The sequence below is a fragment of the Oreochromis aureus genome, linkage group 22 (assembly GCF_013358895.1).
Source record: "Oreochromis aureus strain Israel breed Guangdong linkage group 22, ZZ_aureus, whole genome shotgun sequence".
Taxonomy (NCBI): domain Eukaryota; kingdom Metazoa; phylum Chordata; class Actinopteri; order Cichliformes; family Cichlidae; genus Oreochromis; species Oreochromis aureus.
In genome coordinates, this window is record NC_052962.1 from 7,335,100 (window position 1) to 7,362,187 (window position 27,088).

A 27,088-nucleotide genomic window follows, 5' to 3' on the forward strand; every position below is an offset into this window, starting at 1 on the left:
TTTTCCCCTGCTGTCACCACTGCTGCTGTGTTTCATACAAACAGACTTTTACCTTGTTAGGAACAAAGTAAAACTACTGCTGTCTGTATAACAAGTATCACACCAAATGTGTAATAGACACACCAGTTCACCGCTTGGAGAGGCAAAGCATGAAAAGGACACTGTGGACCGGCATGTCTATTACACAATTTGTCGTGATATCAACTTGGGCCATTAGAAAGAAAGAAAGGAGATTTGATACACAGACCCAACTATGTTGAACTTTTTTTCAAAAAACTATTTCTATTTTTGTTTTTTGTTTTTTTCCTATATGGTGCAATTAAGCACCTGAGTCATAATTTATTTATGCATTTTCAGTGTTACACAGATAACCATTTATAAAGCTTTTGTCTGTCTTTCCTCAGCAGAAAGACAGACAAATATTCAGGGGAAATATTCTGATAGCCAACAACGGGAGAACTGGTTCTGGTTATTTTTGTTCTGACATTTTTCTTGAATGTTTGTGAATAAGATCTCTTTACTTTGGTCCACTTTCATTGTGTTGTTTATCTTGTGCAGAGGGACAGAATATTTGCAATATGGGATCATCTAACTGTCACTAGTTTCTGCTGCTAGTTTCTAATATTGCTAAATATAAAATACTATGAGATGATCTGGCTTGTGATAGTTAATAGTGTGAAAAATGCACAGTGGTACAGCAGCTGTTGTAATCTTAAAGTTAAAGAGAGAAATCTTCTCACTGTTTTTGCAGCACCTGTGTGTACATGCAGATCCTCTAATCTAAAACAGATGCCAAACCTGACTGCTTGTTTTCCAAGGATGTCTTAGTGGTTAATTGGCCTCCTTAGCAACCCTTTACACAATGTTCCTCCTGGCAGGGCCTCAGCTGTTATTTACATACTGGTTGGAAATGCTTAGCAGCAGAGATGGGCAGTAACGCGTTACTTGTAACGCGTTACTGTAATCTGATTACTTTTTTCAAGTAACGAGTAATGTAAGGGATTACTATTGCAAAAACGGTAATTAGATTACCGTTACTTTTCACGTAGGAACGCTGCGTTACTGCGTTACTAAAACCGTGATTTTTTTTGCGAGAACGTCTCATGACAGTGACGTAAGCGAGTGCGACGTTCGTGACAACAGCTGTCTGCAGATCATAATATATCGAGTGCGGGACAGAGTGTAGCATGCAGCGTTTAAAGCGTGGAAGTACTGACCTTATTTTGAGTTTGATTCCATAAAAGTGACAAAAACATTAGTGTCCGTTGTGCGTGGGAAGAAAACTTCTTTTACAGCGAAAAAAACCCTAAACTTCCAAGCAAGCACCGAGTGTACTACGACGTAATGTGAAATTCACAGAGAAACTCGCGGATTCTTCCACTGACCGCTGCGGCACACCTGCACCAGGGTAAACCTCCTCCGCCTACCCCAGTCCTGCTTTACAGGTGAAAATAGAGCAACAGGACCGCTAGTCTTTGATTTTATTTATTTTCTGCTGTGTTTTACTTGCATCTATTTGAAAGAGTGAGTGTAAACACAAAAAAATATTTTATTTTATGTGCTGGAATGTGCAGAAAATAGGTTTAAATGTTAAACAAATTTCTTCCAGTCAGAGAATGTTGCATATAATTTAATTTTTGCTTGATGCATAAAGTTAAAAGATTAAAACTAATAAAACAAGTTTTAAAAAGAGACTTTTCCATTTGATTACATTTTGTATGATGAATTATGCAGAAAAAGTAGAATTGGGCTGAAAGATCTATCGCTTTATCACCTATTCAGGTTGTAAATCGTGTTTTTAAAAAGTAACTAAGTAACTAAGTAACTAAGTAATCGATTACTTTTGAAAATAAGTAATCAGTAAAGTAACGGGATTACTTTTTGGGGGAAGTAATCAGTAATTAGTAACTGATTACTTTTTTCAAGTAACTTGACCAACACTGCTTAGCAGTGAGATGCTGTACATATGTATTGATAATTAGCTCAGACAAGTAGCACAAATGAAATCTGTCTGCTAATTGTACCATAGATAAACAACACAGGCCTGTAACTGAGAGAGGATTCAGTACATGTAGGGATTCAGTGCCAAACACTGAAGTATGTGGGTACTTGCTTCACCTAGAGGAGTGAAGAGACTTGGGTGTGAATGGGAATAATGGAGCTCCTACACTAGCTGAATGGGAGGGTTTGGCATCGATATCTTGAGTCAGCTACAGCTGAAAGTGTCCTTCTCATAAGAATCGTATCTGTCGTGATGAGCTTTCTTATTGGATCAGGAATGAGATGACTGACTGAGATTATCACTTTTGTGAGACGATGCTGTAATATCCCTTCAAAGCTGATTGAGCTGCTTTAAACCTAAAGGCTTCTTTTTACCCACATTGGTCTAAGGCCAGCTTGAGGGCATGACTGGGTAGCTAATGCAAACTGTTTCTCCAGTGTGGGAACTGCAATTCAGTCTAGAGCTGCAGGCATTGAAAGTGCCGGCTTTTGAGCCAATGGCAGAGTTAAGATTAAAAAAAAAATAAAAACTTTCTGTCTGACAAATGCTTTGGAGCAGCCAAGTAGGTGGTTAAACCCCTTGCAGTTTCTTTGAGTACTTAGTGGAAGGCAGGGAATTCAGGGTTCAGTCTGTGAAACTGAACACACCGTTCTCTCCCATTTTAATCAGTAATGGGGGAACTTGTGTTCAGTTCAAGCTCAGATTTGTTTTCTGTTTGCAGCATCCTCAAGTTTGAAGTCCAAACTTCTTTTTAGAATAAGAAGTCTGTTCCTGTATCGTGTTGTTGCTTTGGTTGGTTGGTTTGCGAGTGTTTCTTGCAAGTTATGACTAACAAAATACGATGTAACAGCTCTCTACTATTCACTTTACTTCTATTCAGTTTAATTTCTATTGTCCCAGTTCACAACAACTGGTATATTTGCAAGGTAAAGGCTACAAACCCCCAACAATCACACCTTTGAGCAAGAACTTTGAGACTGCAGAAGAACTCCCTTTGAACAGGAAAAAACACCCATCAGCCATCTACTGTGACTAACAGCAACAATCAGTAAAAAAATAAGTTCAGTTTCATTCTAGGTTCTGGTTGTGGAACAGCATCTGGATCCTCTATGGTGTAATAATAATAGTAATTTTTTAAATCTTTGTTTTTTTTTATCTTTTCCTACTCGCTGTGTGGTCTTCTGGACTCTTTTTAACTAGTGCCTTTTACCTTCAATGGAGCTCTGATGGCCTCTGATGTTGGATTCTCGAAACCTCCCAATCAGGATGTCGTGAAGCCTTTTTTAAGACTCGTGAATCTGCATCAATAGTCATTTTTGTGCTCTTTTGACAGCCATTCATTCCAGTTTCTTCACTGTATGTTGTTTTTGTTTACAGTTCTGTGAGCCGTGACATTTTACCCCAATGAAAATAGAAACGCAGAACATTCAGGAGAAGTTTCTGTTTACACTGTGCTAACGCCCATAGGTTTGTGCATTAGACACACATGACTGCTTCTTTGTCTTAGTGTGAATATCCAGGCCTTTGTTCATGTGTTAAAATTAATGCAGTACTGAGGAGCATAAGTACAACTGTTTTTTTAATGTTCTGACTTCTATGAATTCTTTTGCTAATAGACATTAGCAAAAAGGTGCAGTGTTTTAATGTGCCTATATACGATCAGCGAACAAGAGAGGTTTTGTGTTGGGTTTTTTTAATTGGTTTGGAGCTGACAATGTTATACAAATTTTACAAGCTGTGAAAATGATAAATGTACATTTGTTCTTTCCTTTTGGGATACTATTCTAACTGTTTGAAAATAGATCTTCTCTTGAGCTTGAGTCAGCTACTGACAATCACAGCAACCATGTTCATCATGCTGTCGCAGATCTGGCAGGCTCCCTGGTTGCTGACTGAAACTGCATCTTCCATTCCTGACACTGAGGTTTCCTACTACTTCTAGGAGCACAACCCGCTCTACCAAAACTGACACTCCACTTCCTGTCCTTGTTCCAGCACCACAATGAGAACCTCAACATCTGGACACAGTCGTCATCGTCATTCGTGGAGCCTGCATCGCCTCATCCTCTCTTTTTTTGACTTACTCTCAATATACTGTAGCTCCACCTAATTATACTGTTGATGAAAGCTTGCATGGACTATTGAGTGGGATGCCCACTGCTGCTGTCCATAGCTGTGTTTTATGCCTTGGATGCTGCTACAGCAAATACTACAATCACATCCTGCTCATGTGGATGTGTAAGATTTGCCAGGTGGTGCTTTCAGCACTCCCTTTTGTCTGGGACATCAGTCCAAGGATAAAGCTGTTCCTTCTTCTTCACCTGCCCGCTACCTGAAGTCTGTTTCCCTGGATGTTCCTGGAACAGAGACATCAAAATGTCCATGTTTATATTTTGTTGCCTCATGTATCAGACCCACACCTTTGAATTAGAGTATATGAGCTCTGGGAAACTATATTCAAATCTGCATGGAATTTGTGTTGCTGCTCTCTTTGTGGGACTGTACACATGCAGTCATTTTGGTTTTATGTGGACTAATTGTGGGTTTCAAGCTAAGAAAACGTTTTAAGAAAAGAAGCATAACTTCTGATCAAGTCCAAATAAAAGACTGTCATATTTATCTGCATCAGTCCAAAAGCTTAAAAAATGCTCTCAAGCATGAGTTACATGCTGGTTTGGTTTTTGGCTGTTAATAGTACTAATTACCGTTGATGTAGATGGCAACCTCAAGATGATGACATGACCAAAATTTAACCTGCAGTCAAACACCTATTTGAGCTGGTGGTCACAGCAGAGAATTCAATGGGGAAAATAGGTGGTGTCGGACTCTCAGGAATAGCGAACTGTTGTAGTAAAATCCTATTAAGCTCCCAGAGCTTCTCTCTGCTTGCTCTCGTCTTTTCATTTCTCTGTGACATTATATATATTCAAGTTTGGAAATAAAGCTTTAATGTTATGGCACCTCACTGCACCCGAGCTGCCTGCTCCAGGCTTTGTTTTTTCTCTGTCTCTCTCTCCTTTCTCTGTGCTTGTGTGTCTGTGTTCATGGGCGGGACTCATGGCGGGTCCCTGCCGCTGGCTGAACACACCTGCAGCAATCAGCCACCTCTTCCAGATGATCTCATCAGGAGGTTGTGGCTGAGTTTCATTCTCTTCTGGATTGTTGAACTCTCATGTTAGTGAATCCCGAGCACTTTAGTCTAGTGTGTTGTTCTTATCATTTCCCCCTTACAACTAATCTCATTGTTCTTTCTTTTGTGTACAGACCTTCCCTGGTTTTTCCCCTCCCTGGAGGACTTGGAGACTGCTTGAGCTGAGCGAGTGAGGAGAGTTTGGATTGTTTGGATGCCCCTTTTCCCTGTTTCCCCATCACAACCTTTACTGTTTAAAAAAAAAAAAAAATCTCTGAACTTAATTAAAAGTTCATAAAACTAATGGTCTCCTTGATTTCTATATCTGGATGGTTGTGCTGCCCCCTCAAATGTCAGTACCAGGAAAGGACAGATGTGAGTGTGGTATACTTGAGCTGCTCAGGTATAATCTTTAAAAAAATATCCTTGAAAGAATCATTGGGTTTGATGCTTTTTTCTTTATGGTAAATGGACTGGTTCTTATATAGCGCTTTTCTACTCATCTGAGCACTCAAAGCGCTTTACACAACTTGTGCATTCACCCATTCACACAAGCACATTGTTCTAAGTGCTTTCTAAGTAACATTCACACACATTCATACTCCGATGGATGCATCGGAGAGCAATTTGGGGTTAGTATCTTGCCCAAGGATATTTGGCATGCAGACTAGGGGAAGCCAGGAATCAAACCACCAACCTTCCGATCAGTAGATGACCTGCTCTACCACCTGAGCTACAGCCACCCCAACAACAAGTTTTTTAGCAAAACTTGTTGTTGTTGTCAAATTAATGTAATTTCATGTATATAGTTAGGAGTAGAAGCTATGATGATTTAGACCTCACAGAGTGAACCCAACACAGAGGAAAATTACAACAGGATACACCTCACGCTGTACATAAAGTGCTGATTGTCGTCTGTATGTTCAAAATTAAATTCGTATGTAAACATGTGGTCTGGGAATTATGTTACAAAGCACATTTGTCTGCTGAAAGATGAGCTTTCTAAATTCACTGATGCAAAATGATAGATAATGTTCCGTTCTACTTAGGAGAGTCAGGACACTTACCTGTAGTTTCAACGTACATCTAATTCTGTGCGCACATTTAGTTAGCCTCTGTGACTCTGAAGAAAGCATTCCAAAGTCTGAAAACACAACCTATTGGGCGATGTCATCGTTATCTCAGCTTAAACTTTGAGCAAGTTTGTGTCAGACCTCCCTACCTATATATTATATTGCCAAAAGCATTCGCTCATCTGCCTTCACACACATATGAACTTAAGTGACATCCTATTGCTAATCAATAGGTTTAAAGGGATGTGGCCCACCCTTTGCAGCTATAGCAGCTTCAACTCTTTGGGGAAGAGTTGAAGCTGCAAACCACAAAGATTAGAAGTGTGTTTTTTGGGAATTTCTGATCATTATTCCAGAAGGCTTTACACGTAGTCTCCGCTCTAATTCATCCCAAAGGTGCTGGGTTGAGGCCAGGACTCTGTGCAGGCCAGTCAAGTTCTTCTTCACCAAACCTGCTCATCGATGTCTTCATGGACCTTGTTTTGTGCATTCGTGTATTTGAACAGGAAGGGGCCATCCCCAAAATGTTCCCACAAAGTGTGGAGCATGAAACTGTCTTGGCCCCTCAGTTCCCTTCAATGGAACTAAGGGGCCAAGTCCAGCTAATGAAAAACAACCCCACAACATAATCCCCCCTCGACCAAACTTTAAACTTTATAACATTCTCTTGGTAAAACCAGACTCATCCATCAGATTGCCAGACAGAGTGGCCTGATTCATCAGTCCAGAGAACATGTCTCCACTGCTCTAGAGTCCAGTGGCAGCATGCTTTACACAACTCCATCGCTTTGCATTATGATTGGTGATGCAATTCATGAATGCAGCTGCATGGACATTTACACCCAGTCACTTCCACTTTGCTATAATACCACTAATACCACTGTGTAACATTTAGTGGTGAGGAAATTTCACAACTGGACTTGTTGCACTGGTGACATCTATCGCAGTACCATGCAGACCCATTCTTTCACAAATGTTTCTAGAAGCAGGCTGCATGTCTAAGTGCTTGATTTCATACACATGTGGTCAACGAAGTGATTGAAATTTGCACCCTTTCCTCATTTGTTCTGTCTTCCAAGCTGTGTTGACTTTTATTATATTTAATTCCTCCTCTAGTCCCATGTAGATCTTTGTTGGTAAGTTTGATGTTCACTGTTTTATTGGAAAGGTTGACATACTGCATATGTGGATCTTTGTGCGGCATTAAATACTTTTTATTGCCTGTGAATATTAAACGTATTTAAACACCATTCATTAATATGTCATCTCTGTCTTTTATCGCTCACAGACAGATCTAGCTGTAGACCAAAAGTATCTTTCTGCTGCCCCCAAGTGTTCATGAAAGTACAATTCTCTGAAATTAACAGATTTGCAGAAAGGCTTTTTATTATTTTTCTAATGAGCATGTTTCCTTCCTCTGGTGTAAACCTGGGAGATAATATTGTTCCTCTGGTACAAATTTTTGTACAACAGCATATACCAATAAACAAAATGTGCACACAATAATGAATAGTGGGATTTTTTGCTTTGCATCAATTCCAACAAATATCAATCCTCCTAGCTGTAGTTAGTGCAGAGGTCATTTATTTAAGAAGAATAAAAATGCAGACAAATGTAATGTAACTACTTTTTTTGCATTAATTCCAGCAGAAATGTTCTTGGCTCACAGCACAGCTTAGTTACTTGTTTAAAACCCTAAATCAGCTAAATAATGGGACTATTGGACCCTTTCCCACATTCCTGCTTTCTGACTAACACTAGCCACCCTGATTCAGCTCTCCTAGTTCAATTTTTTTGCATATTACTTAATAAGGCTCAAAATACCCATTAAATCAAATCATGCAATAATATAGAGAAGGCTCGCCAATTTCTGAGTGTGGTGTTATTTTCAGTTAGCCCCTCACCAAGAGGTCATGTTGGCAACATTTGTTTGATATTTTTGTAACACTCACGTATTCCCCTTTCATATTCCAGCAAGTTTTACTGTTGTTAAATGTTATTTCAGCTGTTTTGTCCAGTAACCATCTTTGCGCTGCATCCATTTATGGGTGCATTTTCAACCCACACGTTTCTTTCAAGACATGTGCTGTGTCACTTTATGTAGTTCATTTCCCCCATTGTGAAAATTAATAAATATGATAACAAATAGTAAATGGGCCTAAATATGAAAGAATATATGCTTTAAGTAAATATAATATTTATTATATGTGGTTTTTCAGTCTTTTTATTTGCTTTATTGTTCATATGTCCACAGACTTTACAGGTTTTTTTTCACACCAATTGGCTAAAAGTTACCTGTGATGCCTTTTAAATATGAGAACCAGCCGGTGTGTTACAGCCTCTCAAAGGATTAAAAAATGCAACGCAGTCTCACATAAAGCGGGACACCTGTTTTTTATTTTTCATTTACCTTATGTTTTTATTTAGTTGTACTAATTTAAGGTGACTTTGAGGGTCTTTGAAGGTGCCTATAAATAAAACTTATTATTACTATTATTATTACCTGGTCACCATACTCACCAAGGTTCTAAACTTAACTTAGGCTGTATATAAAAGATGCATGTATCCACTGGAACATCACTAATTGGTTTGCTGAGTACCATTTAGAAGTTTTAAAGCTAGCTAACTTATTAGCAAAGCAATTAACAATAATATAACTATTAAGCTAGCAAAATAGAGCCTTAAGCGAACACGGACTCCTTAATGACTTCTACTACAAACAAATACTGAACAAGACTGCACATATTTATGTTGTAGAATCAAACATTTTATCATGGAAGTCCAATAGGATTTACTTGCTCTTAGAGATGGCTGGTTTAAAGAAATCACTCTCTTGTTTTAATGGTAGTTTCATTTCAATGGAGAGAGGCAGAATATGAACCAGAAATCCATAAATGCACATTAAATAAAAGTTATAAATTTATTTGCATGTCATTGAGTGAAATAAGTTATTGATCACCTACAATCCAGCCAGAATTCTGCTTCCCACAGATTGGCTGTGTGGTAGTGTGACACACGGATCATAGTCAATCAATCACTCAATCAATTACAGGTACTCCTGATCTCAACCCTTATGTTTATAAAGCACATCTGTCCACGGAATCAGTTTTTCCACCCCAACCTCTCCACCATCATGAGCATGATCAAAGAGCTGTCAAAGGATTTCAGGGACAAGGTTGTAGACCGGCACGAGACCTGAATGGGCTACAAGAAGATCTCAGCAAGGATCTTGGTGAGAAGGTGACAACTGTTTGTGCAAGCTATTTTGCAACTCCACCCACTGGGTTTGCAGGAAGGTAAATGTATGGCTAAAGAAGCACATTATGGTCATGGGGTGGCCAGTCTCCAGACCTCAGTCCTCTAGAAAATCTATGGAGGGAGCTGAAGCTTTGAGTCGCCAAGCAGCAGCAAAGAAAACTAAAGGATTTAAAGAGTTTAAAGAGAATCCTCTTTTGCAGATGAAAATGTTTAAATGAAAATAGAACAAAATCACAAAATACACAATTCTATAACTTGAGATTAAAAGTTATGAGTATTCTATAATGTGTACTCCCCGCCCCCTTGTTTATCATTATAAGTTATGCCAGAAGTACACAGTCAGAAAGGTTATAAAGGGGTAAAATTACCATTTGTTGTTACAGTGTTCACAACATCACATACCCAACACAGCTAAACAAATTAAACACAAAACCATGTAACTAGGAGATCTTACAGAAACATTATCTTAGATACACTTATTTTGTCTAACATGCCCATTCTTTCCAACACTTTTTTTTTAAATCTGAAGAAACTTGGTTTCTTCAAATTAAACAAAAGTTTCACCACAGAAGAAATGGTAGAACCTTGTACTAAGAGTCAGTTTTCTTGTGCAAGGGACAAAACTGTTGCAGACAAATGAACAAAACAGCAGTTGGCTAAGGAATCTGAGCTCAAACAAGAAGAGCGATTCAAGCTTGTACTCGAGCAGCCAATAGAATTCAAGCAGAAACAAACACAGCAAGGGCTTGACCAAGAAAACAATTTGAGGTTTCAACAAAATACCTCTGCTCAAAATTTCAACCAGGCCCTCCATGCTACTATGATTCTAAATCCCAGCCAAGTACTGGCAAAAAGAGAAAAGAGACAAGGATCCATACATTAAATGAAGCTAGCAAAGAGAAGTATGCTCCAGAAACTGCTTAAAAGATTGTCAAACAGATCAAACATGAAAGAAAAATTAACTGAAAGAAATTTAAAAAAAAAAAATCAAGAAAAAAGGAACAAGAAAGAAATCAAATCTGTGGGAGGAAGAGCAAGCACAAAGCCAAGTAGACAGAAAGCACAGTTTAAGAGTAAATGTGAGAGGCAGACAGGGAGGATTTTGGCTACTTCATGCAGACTCCCAAGAACCACTGTCCAAAACTTGTACTGACCATACTCATTTCAAACTGTATCAGGAGGACAGCAGCTTCCAGCAAAGAACAACAGGCAAGAACCCATCCATCTGCCATGTCTTTACTCTCTGTTAGCCATAGTGGTCGAATAATGCCAACAAATTGTGAAGAACAAGTTGATGTGTCAATTGAACATTTTGCAATATTAGATTTATTTTTTTTTTAATTTTTGCACTAGAATGACTCCAAAAGGAGTCCAAAATGAATCAAAGAGCAAAGTGATGCGTCCCTTTTGTCTGACGACGGTGACATTGAGGTGAGATATTTATTGAGCATATCCTGATTTTTCGGTCGGTAGGTGCAGTTGTGTTTGCTAGTGTTAGCTGCTGTTCCTAGAACTTCCTCTGAAGTGGAGCTAACACTGTTAGACTAAAGGAATTAGTGAATGTGCACTCATACGATGTGTGAATATACTTTTAAGAGGCAAAGTCTGTTTTTGTTTGTTTGTTTTTCTAGGACACCTGACTCTGAATTATGGTGTCAGTATAACATTAGGCTATAACCAGCGATTGTTGGTATAGGTCGCAGCTATCAGCTGTCTGGAAAAAACCCAACAACCTCCTTTAAATGCTGGGGATGATCGTATGTCTACTGACAGTACTTTTTAAAAGGTTACTAACAGCGATCATGACAAATGATTTATGTATTTTTTCTTATGTTAGAGCTCTGAGTTCAGTTAAGCAGATGAGTGAAAGCATCAAGGAGGGTACTTGATTGAAGAAGAGATGAGGAAAATTGCTTCGTTGGAACTGATACATGGCCATATAATGGGGAATAAAAATATGGTGCCTTTGCGACTCCCTGTCAGGGTACTGTCTAGCATTCACTGGGAAAAATTAAACTGAGGGAAAAGGACTAACCTACAGACTTAATGAGAGGTTACTTTGGGTAATTATCATGTATATGCAGACAATTTATTTTCTTGATTCCCACTAGATTTACTCCTGAACAAAACACATAACTGTGGTACTATTAGGTGAAATACCAAGGATTTCCAAAGCAAATATTGACGGGAAACTAAAAACTGGGAAAACAAGAGTTATGCTCTATATGGATTGAGGGATAAGAGTCTTTGTTGTTTAAAGAAACAATTGCAATGGTGGCAAAATTAAGCCCCAGACATATCTAGACAAGACGAGTTCACTACAGTCCCTGACGAAGGCCTTGATTACAACAACAAAATGTGGGCTGAGTTTCTGAGCTGAAAACTTCTTTGTGTTGGTCCAGTCAGTCTTTATAAATACAGACATATATACTATATAAAAATATACATATGCTACACTCATGATAACAATATTTCACAGGTGCTATATTCCAGGCTTTTTCAATTCCATGAAGTTTCCATTCCATGGAAACTTCCCAGGAGTCAAGGGCTGCATACATGGAACACATGGTCCCAAAAATCATCACTCCAGATGCTAAGGAGTATATAATTGACAAGAATTGTGGGGGTTTTTTTTTTTGGGGGGTTGCTACATTTCAAAGGTGTTTCCACATTCATTTACAATGTTTGTTGTGTGTAACTGTTACTATGTAACCCATCTTTGTATACTCAGTTTTAAAGAGAAGATCACAATGGAGTATTGTTGAGTGGCACTGAGTGTCATTATCATCATCATCAAGAAATTTTTTGTTTACACCATGCCTGGAGCCCACAGCATGTGAGCAGTGGTGCTACCACAATGCTAACATGTCACAAGATATTTGGTATAACATGACTGGTGCTAGGAAGAGTCGCTTCCAGTGCCTTTTCAAACACTGGTTTGAACTTGCTTCAATGTCATCAATGCAGCTGCTCTTCTGCACTACTACTTAAAGAAAACTTGATGCGTGCTCAATCTTTCAGGTAAGGAAATCGCAGAAAGTTGATTCTGTTTATCTGGATGTAGCGTTTCCAGTTCTCCCCTGTATCTCCTACTGAAATCTCTACATCCCGATGAACAGAATCAAGTTTCTGGGCCTAGTTAAAGAAGTGTGGACCAGCAAATCCAACAGCAGAAGAGCCAAACAATCTAGATGTACCACCAGTTACCACAGACCGTGGAGAACATCTGGCATACAAGAAACTTTTGTATTGTGCCACTTTAAGAAGATATTTTTAATATTGTTTACATTTGCATCCTTCTGCTTGAACCGTGTACTTTGTCACATATTAACAAAATAATGACATCTTACAAGTTAGTGTAGGTTGTCTGGTATCTTACAGCAACATACGTGATATCCAACAAAAGTTATTAAAATAATATAATGGTATTTGTCATATAGAGTATTTTGGGGGGATTGTACAGCCCAATATCAGAAAAGTTGAAAAATTCAAGAAAATATGTGATGATGAATTAATCCTGTCACAAGTTACAAATTCCATGTTGGAATAGGGTGACTGACAATGACTGGCTATGAAAAGTCTACGAAAAGTCTGTTTGGGAATGCATCATCGTTCCCCCACATAAGCTGGAAGAGGTGGCTGGGGAAAGAGAGATCTGGGTTCCTCTGCTTAGGCTGCTGCCCTCATGACCCAGACCTGGATAAGCAGAAGGATGGATGGTCTTTGCAAAATAAGTTTGTCCTTTTCTTCCTTTCTTTGTGTCCAGCCTCACATACAGTTCAGTATAAGCATTTTCCGTTTTACTTTGTCACCACTCTTGGCATGTCTCCCAGTACTCCTGTCTACTTTCTTCATCTCCCTGACTATCCCACTTTTTCTTTGCTAACCTCTTCCTTTGAACACTTTCCTATATTTCCTCATTCCACTACCAGGTCTACCTGTCCGCTTTCCTTTGTCCAGAAGATGCACTTTCTTGGATAGACCTTCTTGGCAGCTTCCCTCACCCTGTCATTTGGTAACTCTTCTCTACCACGCAGAGCCTGTCTCAACTTCTTCCTGAACTCCACCCAACATTCTTCCTTCTTTGACTTCCACCATTTAATCCTTACCTCTGCCTTCACTTGCTGCTTCTTGATTTCTTGAGTCATGCAAAAGAATAACAAGCAATGCATCCTGGCTACATTTTCCTCTGATGATACCTTGCAGTCTCTTAACTCTTTCAGATTGCAACTTCTGTATAAGATATAGCCTACCTTTGTGCACCTTCCTACACTCCTTTTTGTCACCCTTTGTTCCTCCTCCTTCTCGAAATATGTGTTCACCACAACCATTTCCATCCTCTTTTTCCAAAATCCAGTACCATTCGGCTCTCTGATTGCTATGATCTGTATCCTCATGCTGGAAGCAAGTATTAAACTGCCTTTACTTTTTCTGGGAATTCTGCAAAAGGTGGATGAAATGTAAGAGAAAAATTAAGAAAGACAGGGTCTTAAGAGGAAAAAATTAAGAAAATGAGATGAAGAAGGGGAAAGGGTACAAGAAGGAGGTGTGTAAGACTGAGTGAAAGAAGGTAGCAGCCTAGGGTGAATTAAATATATAACCCTATATGTAGGGCTGACAGCAGTTAATGTCTCACTGAAATATGAATAAAGTCATGTACTGTCTCTTTAAACTATGCACAGCAGACCACAGGATAGAGGAAGAGTAGGATCAAGTCTGCCCAAGTATAACAAACCATTTCCTGTCTGTGTTCTCAACATTAAACATGTCAAAAGAGCTGTCAATGATTGTCAGAGCAGATGTCTGAAACAAAAAATAATGTAACTAATACCTTTATTATTATTATTATTATTATTATTATTATTATTATTATTATTATTATTAATCACTAATTAACCTACCTAACCATTTTTTCAGTCAAACAAGGGCTGTTGATGCCTTCAGACTGCTTTTTCTCTGATCAAGCATTAAAAACTACTAGTTAGTCTGTTTCTGTTACTATTGTATTCAGGGACACCCCAAAACGTGGATCTGTTACATGCTTTAATAAAGGTTCGTCATGCCACTGTTTCTAGAATGCTTCAATTTGTGATTTCAGAGTCCACATATACATTCTTCATGTACTTCATAGGCAAATAGGTTACCATAAATTTGTCTTAAATGTGTTTCCCACTTTTTAATTCACATTTGACTATGTTTTACTTGAAGTCGAAATGTCTTTTATTTTGAAAAGCGGACCTCCCCGGACATCCTTCCAGGTTTAACAGCTACCTTGATACCAGCGGGAGAAAGCTACTTGCAAGCAGATACACAAAGGGAGAGTGGAAGGATCTGCAGCTATGGGAATCAAACTGTACTATACCACTGTTACTGCCTCGAGGACGGTGAGTCAAGCAGCCATAATTGAGAACATGTACTGTTATATTTATGCTCTTAGCTCCGGTGGCAGCAGCTAACAGTCCAACAGACACACCCAGCACCCTATCAGTAGTAAGCTTCCTCCTGACTAACAGTGCAGCGGGCCTATGCCTAACTCACTGCCCCTTTATTGCATTATTGAAACGTCAGCGTTATTAGTGTGAAAGCTCAATAATCATTAAAGTTATCATTGGGAATTAAATTTAAACTTAAACGACCCGTAAAGACAAAGCATGTTTCATTATTCCACCTAGCTTCCCTTGCCTTAGTGGGAGAAAGGTGTTTTTATGAAGCGGCTTAGCTAGCAGGTTTTTGCGTATAATTCTCCTTAAAGCGCTTACTTATTCTAATCAGCGAAATTCTCATAGTGTTATTGTGGTGCATGAGGAGTGGTTCATTGTAGCGAACACAAGTATCCGTTTCCTGTACGGAGAGAAGCGCACCAAACTACATTTAAAAATCTGGCAGCTGCTGGTTCTCGCTAATGTAAACCATAACGCTAAGGCCTGATATAAACAAAGTGTATCTAATACGTCAGCATGAATCTGATTTACTGTACGGCACATGTTTCGAAGGAATTTTGATTTTCATAAGTGGCACACCCAATCCTCTATCTTCTTGTTCCAGTTATTCTACATCGACAGTTAGCCCGTAGGGAATCGGTAATACAATACAAATGCTCTTTAAATAAGAGCTAGCTGGTATTTCATATGTAAGCCGAAGTAACTAGTAGAAAGTCTAACGTTTAATGCATCAAACCACTTTATGTTGTCATGTGTGTATTTGTTTATATGGTCAGTACAGCAAATTATTGGATTTTGTAATAGAGTTTGGTTCATAATTTTCCACAGAATATATCAAGGAGGACTAAATGGGACACGGTAATGTCCAGACTATCTGCAGAAGTGTACAAACTGACATTGTACAACCCTTTTTTTTAAACAATAATTTTGCAGGACTTTTTTAAAAGAATTAGCTTGTTACAGTGGAGTGGGAGAAACATCTGGTATCTATTAGCTGTGAGGAAATCGCACAGTGAAAAGGTTGTGACAGGCGTTCATTTTTAACTCTTGCATGTGCTGCATTGCTTCTAGCTACCTTCGTGGTTGCTGCGGTGTGCTACACCCGTCACTGTAGCATTTTTTTAACCTAACTTATTTAAAAAAAAAAAAAAGATGATGCAACATTGTAGTTATTTAATACTTGTGTATGTTTCACTTTTGCTTTTTTATATTTAGTCTAATGCAATTCCTCAAAACATCTTATTATAATTAAACTGCAATGGCATAAGTGTACAAAACATTTCTAGAATCACCTCGGTAGCTCAGACCTACATTATTTTGTCAATGTTTCCAGTCAGCTGCAGCACACATGAAACTTCTCATAATTCAGAGGTGCTTCCTAAAATTTTATGGAACAAATACAAGCAATTCCCCTTTCTTTAGTTTAAGGAAGCGAGACTGTGCTGTCTGTGTGTTGCCAGTTAGTGCTGTTTTTAGGTGTGGTCACATCCCCCCACACACCCACACACACACACACACACACACACACACACACACACACTTCCTCAGTCACCCACAAAGATAGCAGACTGTCTGCTACATCTATTAATCATCACATTTGTGTAACATATGCAACATAAAGCTGCAGCTTTTTACTGGTAAAGCCTCAAAAACGACTTAAGTCATATTCTTTTCTATTACAGTGTTGTGCCTTTTAAAAAAAAAAAAAAAGAAGAAGAAAAAAAGGTCTTGTTTTTTTCCCCTTAGGGAAAATAGTATTACCAGGTGTATTTGAACAGTCCTTCAGAGAAGTTTGGCCTTCATTGCCTCTTGTTTTATCACACACTGACTAAAACACTTATCAGCTTGACAGCTATCATGATTTTGCTCTCCTAAGCTCTTGGAAATGTAGTTGGTGAACAGCAGATTTGACACTGTGGTGTCACACGTCACCGTCTGCAAATTAAACACAGATAAATGAGTTGTCTGCTTCCTGTTAATTGTATTTGGGTTGATTAAGATCCTAAAACCCTTGTTTTGGCCTTTTTGGGGGGCTTTTTTTAACGGTAGGTGAAGTCTCAACAGGCAGAAGTGATACGAATCCTTGAAAGCAAAAGCATCCAGTACGAGCTCATCGACATCTCTGTGGGCGGGGAGCTCCGTGATGAAATGAGGAGCAAAGTGGGGGACCCGACGGCAGTCCCTCCCCAGCTTTTCAACGAACACGAGTACTGTGGGGTAAGGAAAACACACACACACACACACACACACACACACACACACACACACAGAGCATCTTTGCTTATTCATACAGTGAAGTGCTGGTGCTGTCAACACAGTTATTGTTTGTCACAAGTTAAAAAATGTGAAACCATGTTTTTGAAACTGAAATCTCAAATCTAATCCAGCATCCTGACGCTTCACTCTCAAAGCCCTGTAAGCTGCCTGTAACAACTGAACATGTGTGAACACTTTTCAAAGTAAACTCCACCTGCAGGATGATTTAATCACGTGGTTGTTAAATGCTTTGTGTCCCTCATATTTTCAGTACATCAATAATCAATACATCATTAAATAGTTAACGCATCTGTCACTAGTTGGTTAGCCGTCGCTGTCAAATTGCTAAATGCTTTAATTTTTAATTTTTCTCTCTTGAAAACTTGATATCAAAATTCCACAGTCACTGCTTCTCTATTAAGTTGAGCCAGTATTAAACTGGTTAATCATTATACGCCAAGGATATGTGTGTGCAAAACTGAATTAGCATAAAAAGATGCCTGCGTTGGTGCTGCAGCAGTGGTTTCAAAATCTCTGTATTTCTATTTTAGATTTTTCTTGGTTACATTCAGAATCTGATGTTGCCTCTGTGCTGACAGCACCTCCCACTCTCTGCAAAAGGACCTGCAAACTCAGTCACCTTTAATGGCCACGTTAGGGGGAAGTTTGATTTTCAAAACTTCAGCAGAAAGCCCTCATTAATTCTCAACATAACGTAAATGGATCCAACAATAACTATAGAGGATAAAAAGGAACATGGTGGAGACAATACAAGAAGTCTGTTACTTAATAACAAGTAATAAACGATGCATTTAAAATATAAAAACTTTTGAATAAATTTCAACAAATAGTCTTGTGTTCTGATGTTCATTGTCATCCTCACAACTCTGCAAATACCACATCAGGATGCAGGCGTACAGACACACACTCACATATTCTCACCAATAACACGACGCTGAAAACACTGAAACAGTTGTTTTCCTTAACGGTGGTCAAGTTGTACAAAGTGAACAATACATTTACACGAGGCTCATGTGGGGCAGGTGTCGGTATGAAAGTCGTGTTTTTGGAATATTGAATGATGCTTTTATTATGGAAACTAGTATTCAAATGTCAGTGACAGCTCTGCTTTTGATTTATCAGAGTGCTGCGTGACTTCCAGCAGTTGTGGGATTGTGCTGCTGCTGGTTTGTTGTTTTGTTTACTTATTAACACTGTTGGCATTTTCTTCCTCTCAACAGAACTATGAAATGTTTTCCGAGGCAGTGGAAGCGGATACAGTGGAACAGTTTCTGAAACTGGCGTGAGGATGACGGAGTACCTTAACCCCATTTCCCCACCCGCCCTGTGTCCTATCAGAGCCCTGTTGTCCAGTCTCTCTGTCTCTCTCTCTCTCTCACTCTGCACCACTAGCAGTGACCACCCACTTTCAATGCCATAATGAAAAATGCCAAATATCATGAATACTACTAATCAGCAAAGACACATTCCCCGTAATGCACCATTATGCTTGAAATCACTCTTACTCTCTTTTTATGTCCTTTTTTTCTCTCCATTTGATTCCTCTCAGATCTGATTTTCTCCATCTGACAGGCTAGTGTTAGTGCTCCTGGTCCATTAGGAATCAATGAGCTGAATATGCGGTAATTAGGTCGACTAATCTTGGCCGTGGCCAACTGATCGCCGGAGATTAAACTAATCCACTGGATGACAACATTTAACCCAGAATCTTCCTGATCTGGCAGGCAGACCAAGCACACCATCATCCATCAGTCTTAACTACTTTGGCGTCTTATTCTGTAGCCTTCAGGTTCCCATGTTGGACATTACAGCACACTGTTTGCACTTCATGTGGATGCAAATGTACTCCTAAGTAGCAAGGACTGTTAAGTCCCTAAATCCAATTAATTCAGAATTAGAGCAGCTAAAAGACAGATTTTAGGTGAAGCTGGTTTTTGAGAATTTTGGTCCAATTGGTCTCCTTATGCAGGATGGGAGCTGACCTACTTAAAGGAACAGTGCCACCAGAAATCAAGTGCGTGTTCTTCACAGTATTAAAAAAATATTAAAATAATTAGCTTGTGTGCAGTGCGTTAAAGCTACCGTCGAGTTTTCTGTACCCCAAACTTCTGTAAGTCTAATGCAACGACTTATACAAAGACAACTATTGATAACATTTTAAATGGTCCATTGTTTACATACATGGTTGCTAGCTTGTAGGCTTGTTTTTTGCCTGTCTGCACATGGCACTCTACTGCCACTAATGTCCGTTGGCAGGATTGTGTATGACACTGTCCATCAGCACAGTGTAAACCAAAGGCAGTAGAATTGGTGGACATAGCTGCTGTGGTTTGTGAAAGTCTCTTATGAAGTTAATAGATAGTCAGGTTTTTAAAAGGTTTCTCACACCGCAATCTTGGTGTTTTGAGACAAGATGTCGTTAGCCAGTGACCGTATCCTAGATAATCCTGTAGAATCTTTACAATTACAAAATGTATAAGACCCTAATTTTTATTTCTAATCTGACCTAAACTGAGTGACTGAATCCATAAACTCATCAGTTATGTGTTTACAAGGGCTTTTTCATACATTCAGGATTAAAGCTCTTCAAAGCCTGATTCAATTTCAACACCAAGAAGCTACGTCCATCTTTGATACAGTCTATGATGCAAACAGAGGAGATAAACAAAGCTTGAATCCCACATCAAAAGTAAATTGTAATTGTAATTGTTTACATTAATATTAGGTAAACGGAGTATTAATCTGCATCACGTCATTCACAGTGTCTGTTTTCAAACGACCAAAGGTATGTCTGTAGGCAGAATTTTCAAATTGTACAAATAATGTTTTTAATTGTTGAGCTAGGCTAACATCGTGGCTTTACTGCAGTATTATTCCGTAGAATTACATTTTACTCCCTAAACCAAGAAAAATAAAACACTGTGGACAACATAAAGGTAAACCTGCACACTGCATTAAAAAAAGCAATGTTTTTGGATTCTGGCGAAAAAACAACAATTAAAAAAAGGTGGATATCTTAACTGAATCACACCAAAGTATTACATATATATTTATGATGCATCTCCAATGGGCCAAACTTACTAAAAACTGGTTTACTCCTTAAAAAAAAAAAGTCAGTGGTCATACATTTCAGTAAGCAGCTGCTTACATTTTGCATCCAACAGAGTGGGATGAACAGATTTCTTTATGTTGCATTTAGTGCCAATGTATATCTGTAATACACTTTAGCTGGTGGATGCTCACTGCAGTGTTAGCACTTACCTGCCATCTTCTACATTTTTCCGTAGTGTTCCTGTTGAACTTGAAAGCTTAATTTCTGGCACTGAGGGCTGCCTGTGTTCATAAACACAGGGCAGAAAGATGCAAAAGAAGTTAGAAGAGAGTTTAAAAAAACAAAACAAAAGATCTGAGTGATCTGGCTTTCAACCGCGTATCTTCTCATTCCACCGTTTATTTCATGTTACAGTTTCATCTGAATAACCTGGCATGAAGATGCAGTAATGTGACTATGCACTGAAACCCTGCCTCATTCTGCACACAGATGTAAAGGTGCAAGCAGACGTGTTTGTACCGACCTGAATTAGTCTTACCAGCCTTAGGGAACACTCACCACATGGGAGAAATGAAGGCTTCACTTATCTGTGCTTTTAAAGCATTCATGTTATTCCGCTAATTATCAGTAGTTTACTTATATTGATCATTCCATTTCTTCTTTTTTTTTTCTTTTTCCTGTTTAACTGATAACAGCCCAGTTTCCCTGTCTCACTCGTAGCACCCATCAGTCCCCCTCGCTGTCATACTCGTATTGTTACGGTTTGGGATCACCGGCGATGACGGCCTTCACACACAATGTTTGTGCACTGTTTTGTAAGTTGATGGTTGTGGATGTTTGCCTGTTATTGACGTATAATCACTATGAATCATGGTTCAGACATTCCACGTCTCTCTCTCTGAGCGCCTGCTTTGCTTTTGGACCAATTCCCCTTGGCCAAAAAAAAGAAGAAAATAGGGAATAAAATGCTGTTGTCTTCCAAGAAGATTGTGAAAAGTGATTTATGGGTTAAAAAATGAATAAATAAAATGGAGTTGAATCGACCTGTCTGGACTATTTTTATACACATCCCTATACGTGTTCTCTGTTTGAATTAGAAATTTTACAGTGATGTGGACGGAGGTTATTTTAATTTGCAGATCAGTGCTATATTAATTTTTAGGCATCTTCCATGCTTGACACTCTTAGTTTCTTATTCTCAGTTTGAATGCATAACCAGCTGCATTTGGGTAATTCTCAAAGAAATGGACAACGCATAAGAAAGGTGAAGAGTGCAGGCAGAGCTAAGACAAGTGACAGGGATGAGTGAGAAGGTTTACAAGACTGTGACCTGCTATGATTTATGGTTTGGAGATAGTGGCACTAATAGAATGGAGGTGAGGTGGCAGATGTTAAGATTTCCATTGGGAGACACAGGATGAGAAATGAGTTTATTAAAGGGACGGTTCAGGTAGAGGAATTTGGAGAGGAGTAAAGCTAAAATGGTTTGGACATGTGCAGAAAAAGGAAGAAGGATGTAGCTGACAGGAGGGAAAGAAAAGAGGAAGACAGCAAAGAAGGTCTATGTACAGATAGGGTGAGACTAGAAGCCACTCCCAAAGGGAGGAGAAGAGGAAGAAGGAGAAATTGGTAACATTAAAATGCACATTTAAGTTAGTATGTAGTATGATGTCGCTTGAGTGCAATGGCTCATTTGCTAAAAGGCCAAAAAACTGAAGCTTTTAGGAGGACCAGGAAACCTGTGACCCCTGTTTCAATCCAGGGGCTTGATGTGGACATTGTGGAGGACTATAAATACCCCAGAGTTCACGCTGATAATAAACTGGACTGGGTTAAAAACGCCACTGACATTTACAGGAAGAGCCAGAGTCGTTTCTGTTTTCTGAGGCGGATGAGGTCTTTCAACATCTATCAGACAATGCTCAGGATTTTTTATCAGTTTGTTGTGGCCATTGCCATCCTCTATGCTGTTGCATGCTGGGGCAGCACGTTGAGGGTCGCGGATGCCAACAGACTCAATAAACTGACCCACAAGGTCACATTGTAAAGTGCTAGCATGACATGAACATTATCCATATTGGCATTGGGAGTGGTTATTAATTATAAAAATTCAGAGTATGATTTCTTCGTATCTTCATTGCGGCTCACATTTCTGTATTGTTCAACTTCTCAGAATCTGAAACTTGGAAACTAGTTAATTTATTGTAAACTATCACGTTACAGTAAACTAGTTATGTGGCAAAAGATCTACTATATAAAAATAATTATGAACTAATAAGAGACTAATTAATTAATAACTGATTTTCGTATTTCCTTAAGAACAGCTAGAGGGTTTATTTTGAAAATCGACACCGGAAGTTTCGCTGTTCATTTGTTATCGCTAAGTACTGAGCCAAAGAAGTAACCTCAAACATTTGACAGGTAGCTGCTAAGGTAACGTGAATATTCGTTATTTGAAATTTATTAACTGCACTTCTGTAAAAGAAGATTAATTTGACTAAGCTTATATGCACATTACTCAGTGCTGTTTTTGTATGACCGTTGTAACCAACACAATCATAGATTAGCTAGCTAAGCTAAGCTATCTGAAAACAGTGTTTTGACAGAATGTAGTTGAACGGGGGTCACAAACTTATAGAGACATATTAGCTTATGAAAAGCTCATTAAACCGGGACTTCTGTTTTATCGGATATCTTGTTTTCCTCACTCGTTTCCTGCTGATTGTGTCAGCTGACACATGTTAGCTCCAACTGCTTGGTGTTTGTTTCTATCACAGGTGTTAGCAGGTGTTAACATTGCTTTTCGGCAGAAGTGCATCCTTATTGTCATCGTTTTGTGCTATGGAGGAGTCGCTTTACACGGCAGAGACACTAAGCAGGACTTTCTCATTTAAACTCAGCAGATTTGTGTTGTTCTCCTAACCAGTGATAAAACGGCTTTCGTGAGAAACCTTTTAAAAACCTGCTCACGATCTGTATGAGACTATCTATTAATAAACTGCATAGATTGGTATTACAGTTTAATTAATAAAAGACATCCTTTAGTTTATCACTTTAAGAGGTATGGCTGTCTATTTTTTTGTAACTACATATTTTTACTGTCAGAAATCAAATTACAAAACCAAAACAAAGCACCACACATTTTTCTTCACCTGCAGATATATACGTATAGGTTCATAGTAGGGCTGCCACGATTAGTCGACTAGTCACGATTACGTCGACGACTGATTTAATAGTCGACGCGTCGTTTGAAGCTTTGTAAGATCACAAAAGACGCAGGAATCAGTAGTATGATTTAAGAGTGTAATAACGGACTGAAACAGAAGATGGCAGCACTGCATGTACAAGGATGCCAGCTGCCATTAAACACCGAAGAAGAAGAAGTAGCTCTGTCCCAGAATTCACAGCGCAGCCCAGCTAAATTTCCAACAATGGCGGCAGCTAGTTAGTTTTAATATTACTCTTATTATTCTTTCTGGGTCACAAAATAAACGTTTAACATATTTTCAGGCGAGAATGTAGCTGTGTAAACCTCAAATATCTGGTCAGTTTATCAAGACACCACATATTTTCAAAAGCGCTCCGACGTTTTCGGAGACGTCTGTTATCCACTTGCTCGATAGCTAGCTGGGGGCAAGGCTCACTAGAGCCCGTGAGAACACCGGACTCCCGGCAAATCGTTTTCAAACCCACCGCCTCTTTCTCTACTCAGGTTAAACATATATAAGTCACTTAGATAACTTAAAAATGTTATTGTTTGGCTTTTTTTAGTATTTTTATTTGTTCCTGAGTAAATCGGTTTAGCTGAGATTACAGTTATAGTTTTACACAGCTGAATAAACATCAAGCAGACAACTGATTGTCAGAAGTGTGAGATGCTTGAGAATATACTCCGGCGTCCAGTTATATTTTAGATAGCAAGGAGTTTATTAAACTTCACCGAAACAATCTGCAAATTTCATTAAAATTTAATAAACTATCATCTTGTCTTTATTTTTACTTAGCACATACCTGAAACACTTAAAGCTGTAAGCTAATGATAGTTATATAAGAGCAGACGCATGCTGGTGCAATAAGCTGTACGTTTTACGTCCAATGAATGCATGATCTGATTAGTCGACTAATCGCAAAAATAATCGGTGACTAGTCAACTATCAAAATAATCGTTTGTGGCAGCCCTAGTTCATAGTTTGTTGGACAGGAACACATTTTTGGAAGTTGCTGTCAAACTATGGCCTTCCTAAGTCTAAGTGCTTCTTGTAAATTCTCTCTATTTCCATTCATGAAGGGAGACTCATACCTACTCCAGATCGTTCTTAACTCGTTTAGATCGTCTGAATTTGTTTTTCTTAACCATGGAAATAATTCTGTCATCATCTGCAATATAGACAATTGGCTATTTTATTTATATAGCAAATTTCATTATACATAAACTCAATTTGCTTCACAAAGAAGATAAAATACACAAAAGGTACTATACACAGACACACACAGACACACACACATGCACGGCTATTGAGTGCAATTCTTTGTGAACAGAACAGTTTTGAGTATTTTTAAATGTTTGCACACATGTAATTGATCTCAGGTCAGCAGGCAGCTTGTCCCAAAGAGGAGGATCACAGTAACTGTACTGGGGAGGCTAAAACAACTGAGAGCTTTGTGAACTTTTGAACTTGACAAGTTTATGAAGGATTTTAAAGGTAATTCTATATTGCACTTAAAGCCAATGAATCCTTTAGTTGTCTTTTGGTGTCTTTTAGACTTTTAGTGTCTTTGCTGGCTTAGCAACACTGGTTTCTTTCTTTAAAAACCGTTGTGCCAGTTTGTGGTACAAAAAACCTTTTGCTGTATCTTGATAGTTTTATTTTATTATTTCAGCATGAAGGACAACTGTGAAACATACTCCAGTTTTACTTGTTCTTCCAAACTTTGTGTCACACCTTGAATAATACTCACCTGATTTCCTGTTGCTGTGTGTGGAGCAGCCCTGTACATGTCTCTCTTTTTTTTCTTTTTAACATAAAAAAACTTCCAGCAGCAGCTTCTCTCATCACAAACTATTTTGTGGCATCTCGGCTCTCTTTTTTCCCTCATCTTCTTTAATGTAGTGACCTCCCATCTTTTTTGCTAGCATTTCCCAAATTGCTGTTCAGTATTGTAATATTGGAAATGTGCAGCTATTAGTGATAGAAATAGTTAATGTTTCAGTTTATTTTGTGTGTGTGTGTGTGTGTGTGTGTGTGTGTGTGTGTGTGCGTGTCATGATGTTTTGCACAGTTGTAGAATTTTAATTGTTGTCTTATGTTCACTGTTGTGTACCATGATCAGAACCACGAGTCAGAGTGGTGCACAGTTAATACAGAAAATACTGCACTGGAAACATACCTCCACTTTGGTAGAGGATTGATAGCTCCAAAGTGCATGAAATCTTTTGAATGGTCGTTGTTGCCACTGTAAATTGAATTAAGATAATCTCTTTTAAATGCTTTTGTTTTTCGGTCTTATGCAGTCACATGTAAAGATGAGCGTCCCAGACTACATGCAGTGTGCTGAGGACCACCAGACAGTACTTGTGGTGGTCCAGCCGGTTGGCATCGTTCCCGAGGACCAGTTCTTCAAGATCTACAAGCGCATTGCCAGCGTGAGCCAGGTGATCATCAGGGAATCCCAGCGCCTCCTCATCCGCTACCGCCACCACTACCTGCCTGAAAACAACGAGTGGGGTGACTTCCAGACACACCGCAAAGTGGTGGGCCTCATCTCCATCACCACATGCGCCACGTCCAAGGAGTGGCCCCAGACGGCCGAGCGCTTCCACGGCCAGAAGGAGGTGTACAGCTCCACACTGTACGACTCACGGTTACTGGTATTTGGGCTGAGTGGGGAAATTACCGAGCAGCAGCGCACGGACGTGGCCTTCTATCCCAGCTTTGAAGAGTGCTCTGATGTGGAGAAGAGAGTGGAGGACTTTGTGGAGTCCATATATATTGTCCTGGAGTCCAAGCGGCTTGACCGCGCTACAGATAAATCCGGTGACAAGATCCCCCTGCTCTGCGTGCCCTTTGAGAAGAAGGACTTTGTGGGTTTAGACACGGACAGCAGGTGAGTCGTTCTGTCATCGCAGTCACATTATTTTGCAGGTCAGTGGTGTTGTCTGTGGCAGGTTGCTTCTAACATGTCAGCCTCACCTGGTCAGAAATTCTCCTGTCAAAAATCTGTCTTTTGATTTTTGCTGTGTTCATGTTTGTTTGTTTGTTTGTTTACCTTGCTTTATTTGTCTTTCTTCTTTTTTTTTTCTTTCATACTGTCCTGTGAGTTTATTATTGGGTGCAAAAAGGTGAGACATTAGACTCATTAGTTAATCCACATCTATCCCATCAGCTTTAGCTTTGCCCTAAAGAATACTGCTACTGTTCATTTGATGATGACTCCAAACCAAACTCATCACTCCTCCACATTGTTCAGTCTATAAACCAACTGGGTGGAAATGATTTAGTTCAGTGGTCCCCAACCTCCGGGCCATGGACCGGTACCAGTTTGTGAGTTGTTTGGTACCGGGCCGTGAGAGTTGAGGCTCTGGTGTGAAATTTATGCTTTTCAGGGTTTTTATCACTAACTCGGTTTCCCTGGGTCTTTGTAGTTGTGTGTCTTATTTTGAAAGAAATATTTATGCATTACCATAGCGACCAGAGAGCATTAAGGGGCAGAGAGGAGGACTTTACTCTCAATGTTGTTCGCACATTTTCAGGAGGACGCTGCTAATAAAGTTACACAACTACACAGTGAATTCGCATTTATTATTATTTAGTGTCATTCTATTTTGTTGTATTTATCCGCGACACCTTAAAGACC

The 27,088-nt window shown here is 39.1% G+C and overlaps 2 protein-coding genes across 5 annotated transcripts in view; both read left to right on the forward strand.

Annotated features, from left to right (window-relative positions):
- The first annotated feature begins 14,706 nt into the window (after window positions 1–14,706).
- Window positions 14,707–21,276, forward strand: sh3bgrl3 (SH3 domain binding glutamate-rich protein like 3). Its single transcript, XM_031741704.2, has 3 exons — window positions 14,707–14,847; window positions 16,954–17,121; window positions 18,402–21,276. The coding sequence occupies exons 1-3, from the start codon at window positions 14,803–14,805 to the stop codon at window positions 18,465–18,467; spliced, it is 279 nt and encodes a 92-aa protein (XP_031597564.1). The 5' UTR covers window positions 14,707–14,802; the 3' UTR covers window positions 18,468–21,276.
- A 1,312-nt stretch (window positions 21,277–22,588) lies between these two features.
- trappc9 (trafficking protein particle complex subunit 9) overlaps window positions 22,589–27,088 on the forward strand; it is a 219,019-nt gene continuing 214,519 nt past the window's right edge. For 3 of the 4 annotated variants that reach the window (XM_039605603.1, XM_031741703.2, XM_039605605.1), the window contains exons 1-2: window positions 22,589–22,666; window positions 25,746–26,338. In XM_039605603.1, the coding sequence (XP_039461537.1) occupies window positions 25,758–26,338 (581 nt within the window). In that variant the 5' untranslated portion in view covers window positions 22,589–22,666; window positions 25,746–25,757. Of the gene's footprint in view, window positions 22,667–24,819; window positions 24,937–25,745; window positions 26,339–27,088 lie in introns of those variants that run through there. The other variant, XM_039605604.1, reaches the window with a different exon arrangement.

Bases quoted from the DNA above. Each gene is read 5' to 3' on its own strand.
- sh3bgrl3 (XM_031741704.2), top strand. From the start codon at position 14,803: ATGGGAATCAAACTGTACTATACCACTGTTACTGCCTCGAGGACG. The intron at 14,848-16,953 runs GTGAGTCAAGCA...TTTTAACGGTAG, and splicing joins CTGTTACTGCCTCGAGGACG to GTGAAGTCTCAACAGGCAGA. The intron at 17,122-18,401 runs GTAAGGAAAACA...TCCTCTCAACAG, and splicing joins ACGAACACGAGTACTGTGGG to AACTATGAAATGTTTTCCGA.